The sequence below is a fragment of the Bufo gargarizans genome, chromosome 1 (genome assembly GCF_014858855.1).
Source record: "Bufo gargarizans isolate SCDJY-AF-19 chromosome 1, ASM1485885v1, whole genome shotgun sequence".
In the NCBI taxonomy this organism is placed as follows: Eukaryota; Metazoa; Chordata; class Amphibia; order Anura; family Bufonidae; genus Bufo; species Bufo gargarizans.
The window spans coordinates 666,774,208-666,784,686 of record NC_058080.1 but is presented as its reverse complement, the minus strand read 5'-3'; the positions used below and the strand labels follow the sequence as shown (position 1 = coordinate 666,784,686).

Here is a 10,479-nt window from a genome sequence, read left to right as displayed (position 1 = left end):
AAAAAACTTGCACTTATTTCCATATAACATGCATTTCTATGGCATATTTTTAGCTCGTGTTCTACATGTTTACATGAAAATTATGGGGGTCATTTATGATTAGATATATGCCACTTTGTGGTGTATATCGGTCGCAAAGGGAATCTGCAATCAAATCCGCGACTTCTTCCCATTCCAAGCCACGTACGCCAGTTCTAAAAACGGAGGGAGGGGAAGAAGGAGGGCCAGCCCATTTATCATTTTCTATGCCAGTTTTTGTTTGTTTTTCCAGCTTTTTGACATCACTTTCTCTATAGGGGAAAAGCTCCATAATAAAAACGCTAGTGACTAAACACAATAGAGGCCGTTATTAGTGACCCCCTTACTCCAGACGCTGGTATAAAATTTTTTTTTTTTTTTTTTTTTTTTTTTTTTATAGAAAGCTCCATTCACACGGTCGGTATGCATCAGTATTTGTAAGCCAAAACCAAGAGCGTGTTCAGAACATGGAAGGGGCACAAATCGTTCTTAGGCTACTTTCACATTAGCGTTTTTTGCGGATCCATCATGGATCTGCAGAAACGCTTCCGTTACAATAATACAACCGCATGCATCCGTCATGAACGGATCTGGTTGTATTTGGTCTTCTATAGCCATGACGGATCTGTCTTGAACACCATTGAAAGGCAATGGGGATGGATCAGTTTTCTATTGTGCCAGAGAAAACGGATTCGTCCCCATTGACTTACATTGTGTATCAGGACGGATCCGTCTTGCTCTGCACCACATCGCGGCGGCAGATAGAAAAACTGTGCTTGCAGCGTTATTCTGTCCGTGATGGGGACGCAACCAAGTGGAATGCATTCTGGTACATTCCATTTCGTTCAGTTTTGTCCTCATTGACAATGAATGGGGACAAAATGGAAGCGTTTTCTTCCGTTATTGAGACCCTATGACGGATCTCAATAACGGAATTGAAAACTCTAATGTGAAAGTGGCCTTACTTTCCATTCCTTGCTTCGGTGTACAGTGAAATATAACTGGAACACTGCATGTGAACGAGGTCCAAAATTCATCCCTGCCCCACATTGCTCTCTGTACAACCAGGCCAGCCTGTGCTGTGCGTCCCACGGAAGCCACTGAATTCCCCAGGAAGCAGATTTGGATATGAGTTCAGTCGTTTGTCTATATTTAGTGAGGATTATTGTCTTCATAAACGTTGACGTATCATTGAACATCTAATGTTATTTGTGGACAGAATGTATTAGATTATATCGTCGGCAGATAGGATTTCATGTGAAGGAATCAAGACAGACTATTCCCATTATAACTGGATTTTATGTAATTAGGAAGTACAGCAAAAAGCCAAACCTGATTACCAAAGAACGCTGTAAACGCGACCAATATTCCTATAGTCACATATCTGAATAATTAGTCGTCTTTTCAATCCATCTGTGTTTTTATTTTCCAGAATAAATGGGCATCCTCTTACTGATGGCAGATGAATTCTCCGAACCTCCACTGGCTGCCACCATGGTGGACATCAACCATCCAGATTCATTATGTATCTATGGTGGGTTTTATCTTCTTACCTTGTGGGTAATATAATTCTATAAAAATGTACAAAAAAGGCCTCATGCACACAACCGTTTTTTGGGTCCGCATCCGAGGCGCAGTTTTTGCGGCTCCGGTACGGACCCATTCACTTCAATAGGACTGCAAAAAGATGCGGACAGCACTCCGTGTGCTGTCCGCATCCGTTGCTCTATTCCGTGGCCCCGCAAAAATAATAGAAAATGTCCTATTCTTGTCCGTTTTGCAGACAATAATAGGCATTTCTACAATGGGCCGCCTGTTCCGTTCCAAAAATTGCGGAAGGCACACGGGCGGCTTCCGTTTTTTGCGGATCTGCGGTTTACGGACCGCAAAAAACTGAACGGTCGTGTGCATGAGGCCAGAGACTGTGAATAAAACTGATGCGCTGATACGATTAGTCTGGTATTGGAGGGCACCTTCTAGCTGTCAGCGCTCTGCCCGTTGCTGTCACTTCTTGCACCATTGTGAACCGTCAGTGATCTACCTGCTTGTGTAAACACTTTGCATTCCGTATGGAGCATCCTTTCTTAGAACTTTGTTGTAATCTGCCTCTGTTATTCCTACTGGAAATATATTAATAAATTGATAACTGGATGTTACGGTTTCCCTGGTCACAGAAGCATGTAGCTCCACACAGGGCCGGTGCAAAGATTTTTGCCAACACAAGCGAAGCTACATTTTGGCTCTCCTCTCTGTGGTCCTGGTATCTTCTCTCTGCTTCAGACAATGGCTGGTTTAAGGACCATATTTAAGACACACCTAGGTTTTAGAGGAGGATAATAAGAAAAAAATATTTTCCATTACACCTCAGGTCAGACCAGCAATCAGACCCCCAATGTTAATCAGACCTCAGCTCACAGCCCCAATCAGACCCCCAATGTTAATCAGACCTCAGATCAGAACCCCATGTTAGACATCATCCCCCAATGTCAGCCATCAGACCCCCATGTCACATTTTTCCGCCTTACCCGAGGGTGCGCCCTAAGACGGCTGCTTGGTCTGCCTTATGGTAGCACCGGCCCTGGCTCCACACTGGGACACCCACCAGTTAGTACTGACAGTGTCACCAAGGATGAATGGACACAAGCTATTGCCAAGAAGAATGGGAACATCGGTTGTCGAATTTATTGGGATTGCAAGCATTTCCCCATTTTAGTTTTGTTTTTTACACTGTGGGTTTGGTGTTGATGCACAATTACACGTCATACATTAGAGGTTTTCCAGTTTCTCCATGTAGATAACCTGTCCTCAGGATGGGACATCAGTGTGAGATCAGTAAGGGGATCCAGTGGATGGGACCGTAATCCGAAACCGCCGTCCATGACTGTTCCGTCATACTGCAGTAATCTGACACGGCTGCTACACAGTGGACGGAGCTTTTTGCTTCTGGCTCCATCTACTGTGCTGTTCCTGACGCTGGCAGCTGATCAGTGGAGGTGCAGGGTGGTTGACCGCCACCAATCTGATACCAATAACCTATTCATCAATATTGAGAAAATCAAAAAACCCCTTTAAATTGTTGCATTAAAAAAAAAAATAGTTTGCAGACCACCCTTTGGAAAAGGGCAGCTCTCCATAGGATACTTCTATGATATGAATATCCTGGTGTCAACAGTTGTCATGATGGGAAAGTCCTTTAAAAGCATCCTTCATCTGACACCAATTAACTCATAAACAAGGAAATCAGTATAAGGCCTCATGCACACGACCGTTGTTCTGGTCCGCATCCGAGCCGCAGTTTTTGCGGCTCGGGTGCGAACCCATTCACTTCAATGGGGCCGCAAAAGATGCTGTCCGCATCCGTTGCTCCATTACGTAGCCCCGCCAAAAAAATATAACATGTCCTATTCTTGTCCGTTTTGCGGACAAGAATAGGCATTTCTACAATGGTCCGCCTGTTCCGTTCAGCAAATTGCGGAAGGCAGACGAGCGGCTTCCGTGTTTTGCGGATCTGCAATTTGCGGACCGCAAAAAAAACAGAACTGTTGTGTGCATGAGGCCTAAGGCTCCATACACATGACCATTTTTTGTATCCGTGTCGAATGTGCTTTTTTTTTTTTTTTTTGCAGATTTTACACGGAACTATTCATTTCTATGGGTCTGCAAAATAAAACAGGCCACACACGGATGTCCGCATCCGTGTGTCCGTTGTGCCCGTTGTGCAAAAAAAAAAAAAAAAAAGTCCTATACTTGGCCACAAAATCCAGACCACTGAACCATTGAAGTCAATGGGTGTGCAGAAAAAACACAGACGTCATCCGTGTTCTGTAGACCGCAAAATGGATACGGTCGTGTGTATGAGGTCTAAGACGGACAGTCTGGTAGACTGCAGGGAAATACCTAACCGCGCTATTTTTATATTTATATTGCCTAAAATGTACTTAATTGTAGCATCACCTTCATCCCTGCTAGTAAAGATTCTAGTTTTGCCCTGTGAATATATTCTATATTTTTCCAGCACCTGGATGTGAATACTTTTGTAATCGCATATAACTAAGAATATGGTAGTTATCCAATATATATAATATAATGCATCTCTATAGTGCTTTTTCTTATTCCACTGACCACCTCACTGAAGTGGTCACACATGCTCAGTTCCATCCTCCAATTGCCACCAGCCATATCTACTGTGACAGTTACAGGGAGAGAGCTGCAGCAGAAAGGGCATGTCCCCTGAGCTGCCGGCTTGAAATAAATCTAGCAGAACAACTGGAGCAATGAATGGGGAGATGTCTGGATCCAGACCTGGTTCCAGCTTTGTTAGGCCCCTTTCATACGAGCGAGTTTTCTGTGCGGGTGCAATGCGTGACGTTTTTTTTTTTCACACATCAGTTCTGCGTTGCATGAAAAACGCATGGGGGCAAATGACACACTCTAATACTAACTTAACGCTAATAAATGATTGACACCAACAACATAGTGGAGGAAATGGCCGCTGAGCTTTATTAAGGGTCACTTAAAATTATTTAACAACCATAAATAAATAAATAAATTAATTTAAAAATACCATAATAACCGATACCAAAAGACCAATAATAAATTAACCATATAAAGACCAAGATCCACTCAGCATGAGCTGAGCGACACTACCCCTCTAATAAAGCCCAGCGACAGGTGACACAGTGCGAAAATAAGGGAAGGGGGGGTGGGACGCTGGTCAGTTCTTCAGGCACATCTGAGCCAGCTCTGCCGAACCTGTAAATATAAAGGGGAACAGCTTCCCGCCACTAAACCAACAACAAATCAGAGGGCTGGAAATCTCCCCCAGCAACAGCCAGCACCAATCAGCTGCGCTCTTCACTTGTACAGCAGGAATCTTCTAGACTACAGGTAACACATTTTTCTGAGGTAAATGTACCTGTAATAGAAAAAAGGGCGGGAAAAGACAAACAGGGGAAAGAGACATGGATCCTACTTCAATCCTAATTATGTAAACCTATGGTGTCATTGCCCCCATGCTTCCCCCCAAGCTAAACGCTCTGGTGGGGTTAATTCATGGGGGCAAATGACACACTCTAATACTAACTTAACGCTAATAAATGATTGACACCAACAACATAGTGGAGGAAATGGCCGCTGAGCTTTATTAAGGGTCACTTAAAATTATTTAACAACCATAAATAAATAAATAAATTAATTTAAAAATACCATAATAACCGATACCAAAAGACCAATAATAAATTAACCATATAAAGACCAAGATCCACTCAGCATGAGCTGAGCGACACTACCCCACAAGCCACGCCTAACATAGGCGAGGCCCCCCACAAGACAGCAGCCATTTCTCCACTATATTCTGAAAACCCAAGTTAAAAATATCAATCCCTACCTCAGAAAGATGAACGTTATCGGATCTAAAAAGGCCAGGCAAAAAACCCTCCAAGTCTGAATGCCTATAACTAAAACCGCCCACTAAAGGGAGAAATTTTTCAAGGGCCCTGTTCACTCTTTTCCGGATTTTTTCCATAAATTTACCGTCCCTCCCGGACCAAACTAAGCGAGGGACAATCTCTGAAAAAACTAAGTTAGTACTAGGAAGACTATGATGTAATAAGGCCAGGTCCCTCTTCATGACCCACAGTAGCTCACAGGTCCTTATCTTACCTAAATCATTCCCCCCAAGATGAATGATAACCAAATGAGGAACAGGCCATTTTTTAATAAGCTTATTAATTTCATCCATTAACCCTTTCCAACACAACCCTCTAACACCCTGCCAAAGAATAAGAACTTCAGATGTATTAAACGACAAATTCTCTGAGTATATTCTTTTTTCAGCTCGCTTCTGAGCCCAAAAAACAAATGAATGTCCCACAATCCAAATCACAAACTGACTTCCTGCAAAAATAGAAAAGCATTCAGACTGGCAGCATTAAATTCGGCCTAACATAAATTTTAAACCTATTAGATTCCCACCTCCCAATTCTTTTAACTACTGAATCATCCAGCCCAAACCTGGCAGCCTCCGTCGCAGCACCTATCCTAAAAGAATGTGACGAGAATTTTGCAGAACTAAGGCCCAATTTCCCCAAACATTTTTTAAAAATTGCGCTGAACTGAAATTTAGTGAGAGGGGAGGAATCCTGGTGCATTAAAAAGGAACCACACTTAGAGGGATGCATCTCATACAAACACCTTACCAATTTAACCGGACAAAATTCAGAACCCACCCAAGAATGTAAACTAACTACCTGACCCCTACCATACTGATCAGTTTTTGACTTCCTAACAAGAATCTCAACTTTATCATTACTCACCATAACATCAGAAAAACCCAAACCTGACACACTATTACGGCTTGCCGCAACTAACTCACTAATCCTAAAAGCCCCGAAAAAGGCTAACACAAAAGCTGTACGAAAAAGCAATATTTCACCCTGGTCCCTACACACGTCAGACAAAACTTTACAAAGCTGCCCCAATAAAGAGATAGAAATTGGCCTCCTAGCATCCAACTTACCAATACCTTTCTTGTAACCCTTCAGAGCCTGCTTAATCTGAAAAAAGGAAGATAACGGCCTCTCACCCCGCAGTTTCTGAAAAAATGACACGCCAGCCACTACTTTCGCCACAGATGAAGCCGCCAATTTCCTATTAAATAAGCTAGTAACAAACAATACACCGCAACTTAAAACATCCCCTTTAATATCCATTGAGCAAGCATTTAAAAAATACCACCAATCCCACCATGCGGCAGAGTAAGCTGCCCATGTTCTCGGGGCCAAGGACCTCTCAATAGCTTCAGACATCAGTCCCAAATCAAGCCCCACAGATGTTGAGGACATGGGCTCCCATCCAGATCCGCCTCCGGAGCTAATTCCCGGAACCTCAGGAACTGTGAACGAGACAAAGAATCAGCCAACACATTAGATGACCCTACAATATATTTCGCTTTGATCCATATATTAAACTTCATACACAACAGAACTAAATGCCTTAATAATTTTACAACTACATCACATTTGGATGAAAGAGTATTGATCGCAAAACAAACCCCTTTGTTATCCGTGTGTAATAATATCCTTTTATCCTTAAAATCATATCCCCATAGAACAACAGCAACAATTACTGGAAAAAGCTCTAATAGAACAATATTCCTCGTAAGACCATTAACAACCCAAGAAGCAGGCCACCTCTCAGCCGACCATTTACCATTCCAAAAAGCCCCATATCCACAGCTACCGGCCGCATCCGTAAATAAACCCAAAGCGTCAGAACTCGAAAATTCCTCCTGCCAACAACTAGAACCATTAAATTCCTGTAGGAATTCTAACCAAACACCCATATCCTCCTTCAAACATTTAGTCAACCGAATGTGGGAATTAGGAGACTTAAGGCCCCTAGTTGAAAAATATAGTCTACTAGAAAAAACTCTACCAATGGGGATAACCCTACAAGCAAAATTAAGTGACCCCAGAAGAGATTGCATATCTCTAAGAGTACATTTTTTCTTACTTAACAAAAGCAAAAGTAACACCCGAATTTTTTCCAATTTCGCCTGTGACAGTCGAAACTCCATGCGACTAGAGTCGATAACTATCCCAAGAAACTCTAAACAACAACACGGACCAACCGTCTTCTCTTCTGCTACTGGAATCCCAAAACAAGAACAAATATCCAAAAACCTACTTAACAAATCTGAACAAGTACTAGAATTAGAAGAACCAACAAATAAAAAATCATCTAAGTAATGAAGAACCCCATTAAAACTTACATCATACTCAACAACCCATTGGATAAAAGTTGAAAATGCTTCAAAGTAATAACAGGACAGTGAAAAACCCATTGGCAGGCATTTATCAAAATAAAAATAACCGTCAAACTGAAAACCTAGTGAGTTGAAGCCGTCTGGACAAACAGGCAATAAACGAAATGCAGATTTAATATCAGCCTTAGCTAACAGGGCATCCTTACCAAAAGTCCTGACTAAAGCTAGTGCATTATCAAAAGAGGCATATGAAACAGAGGCCTCAGATTTATCCACCATATCGTTCAAAGAGCTTTTTTCTGGGAACGACAGGTGATGAATCAACCTGAAATCTCCAGGCTCCTTCTTTGGCACAACGCCCAAAGGAGAAAGCCTAAAATTAGCAAACGGCGGCTCTAAAAAGGGGCCCTCAATCCTCCCCAAATCAAGCTCCTTCTGAATCTTACTACGAACTACCTCTTTATGTAAAATCACAGATTTTAAGTTCTCAACCCAACAGCAGCCAACGCCAGAAAAAGGTGGAACTTCAAAACCATATAAAAACCCATAAAAAATTAAATCAGCTTTCTGACGGTCTGGATAGAGAGCGAGCCATGGCTGCATTTCTGCTAACTTCACTGGACTCCACGCTTTTTGCCACCTGCTCCCTGACGTTTGGCTGCTGCTGGCCTGACTGGGAGTTCCTTTTAAAGCAACGGGACATAGGATGGAACCCCCCACAAAAAGAACATTCATGTCTATACCGGCAATTATTTAACCATTTACAGGTAGACTCGTTATAAGCAAAGCAAACGCCTTTCCTCATAACAGTCTGAGCCGACGCCGGCGGTTTTGCCGGTATAGTTTTTTGCGGCAACATTAAATTTACCCATAGCCCAATGTCCTTCACACCCCATTTAAGGGATGGATGGACAGCTAGCTTTTGGCGGAATGTCTCATCGTAATGAAACCAAGCCATCCCGCCAAAATTCCTATAGGCTTCAGTTACAATGTCTAAATGCTGGAAAAGTCCTGAGCACAGCTCAGAGTGCTTCTCCCCCAAAACCGCAGCATAAACACAAAATGCCTGAAGCCAATTATTAAATGATCTAGGGGGAAAGCGTTTCTTATCATCTTCTATTTTCTCATCTTTCTTGAAAGCACTATCTTTGGCGGACGGTAATAACGCCATTAATTCCACGTATTCCATCCGCCAAATACGCTCCTTCATAGTCGCACTAAGATGATAACCTAAAGGAGACACTTCACAAGCTAGTGCCTCCTTTAAACAAGTCTCCTTAACCCCTGCGCCTCTCTCCAGCACAGGCACCACACTACCAGCATTACTACTAGCATTACTACCAGCATTACTACCAGCATTACTACCACCAGCATTACCACCAGCATTACTACCAGACGGAGTAACCGCCGTACTTTGACCACTGCTCCAGACATCTGAAGCACCATGAACCATATGCCTGCTAGAAAACTCAGCTAGCAGCTTAACCAAACCATTTAACACAGACGACTCAGACAAGGGAACAACATTGATGTTCTCACCCACTGGCTGTCCTTCCTGGCGTGGACCATAGGCAGCAGATGATAGGTGTGGTGATCTTCCCAGGGGGCCCGGAGATGGCTCAACCAGCAGAGGTGGGAGCCTCTCAACAGGCAGCCCCTGCAATTCATCCTGCAGGATCTGCTGCTCCACTTCCTGCTGCAGCTCCTCAGTGGCAGCATCCTGATGACGTTCCACACCAGTGAGAACAGCTTCTGTATAGGAACTGCCACTCTGCCTTCCAGACTCTCTGATCCTGGAGGACTGCCGGCCTCTCTGAGAAGCTGCTCTTCTCCGATTGGTGCTGCGCCGACACCCCGCCCCCGGGGGAGGAGTACAAGCGCTCCCTGCACTTCTAGCTCTTTTGCTGGGTAGCGCTGCAGCCTCCTCCTCCCGGAAACGGCTGCTGGATCCTCTGGTGGTGCGCAGCTCCGGACGGCTTCCCCATGCTGGCACCGGACTTTCTTCAACAGCTGGCGGCGGCTCCAGAGACAGCGGCGGCGGCGGTAACATCGGGGACCCCAGCGGCGGTACAGACGAGCTCGGCGGCGATGTCAGCACTTCAGGTGGGCTTGATAGCAGCGGCGCCGGCATCTTCAAACAGCTCCGCAGCCACTCTTCTCCGCCGGCGGACCCCGCTCTCTTCATCAGCTGCTGCAGGAGTTCTTCCATGTCCCACACTGGTCAGTTCTTCAGGCACATCTGAGCCAGCTCTGCCGAACCTGTAAATATAAAGGGGAACAGCTTCCCGCCACTAAACCAACAACAAATCAGAGGGCTGGAAATCTCCCCCAGCAACAGCCAGCACCAATCAGCTGCGCTCTTCACTTGTACAGCAGGAATCTTCTAGACTACAGGTAACACATTTTTCTGAGGTAAATGTACCTGTAATAGAAAAAAGGGCGGGAAAAGACAAACAGGGGAAAGAGACATGGATCCTACTTCAATCCTAATTATGTAAACCTATGGTGTCATTGCCCCCATGCTTCCCCCCAAGCTAAACGCTCTGGTGGGGTTAATTCAGCATGTTCTATATTCTGCGTTTTTTAAGCAGCCCTGGAATTGAATGGTTCTTCAGTGAAAAACTGTTTTCACTGATGGTTGCTAAGAGATGTTGTTTGTAAACCTTCCATTTTTTATCACGCGCGTGAAAAACGCA

General features: G+C 44.0%; 1 protein-coding gene across 1 annotated transcript; it reads right to left on the bottom strand.

Moving 5' to 3' along the window:
* Positions 1-4,476: 4,476 nt before the first annotated feature.
* On the bottom strand, positions 4,477-9,992 carry LOC122929448. Its single transcript, XM_044283024.1, has 2 exons — positions 9,323-9,992; positions 4,477-6,910 (listed from the first exon to the last, which is right to left on the bottom strand). Exons 1-2 carry the CDS (start codon positions 9,990-9,992, stop codon positions 5,934-5,936), a joined length of 1,647 nt encoding a protein of 548 aa, XP_044138959.1. The 3' UTR covers positions 4,477-5,933.
* Positions 9,993-10,479: the final 487 nt, after the last annotated feature.

Excerpts from the sequence above, each read along its gene's own strand:
- LOC122929448 (XM_044283024.1), bottom strand. The coding sequence starts at position 9,992 with ATGGAAGAACTCCTGCAGCAGCTGATGAAGAGAGCGGGGTCCGCCGGC. Across the intron at positions 6,911-9,322 it reads CCAGGAAGGACAGCCAGTGG|TTCCTGAGGTTCCGGGAATT; the intron begins GTGAGAACATCA and ends TCTCGTTCACAG.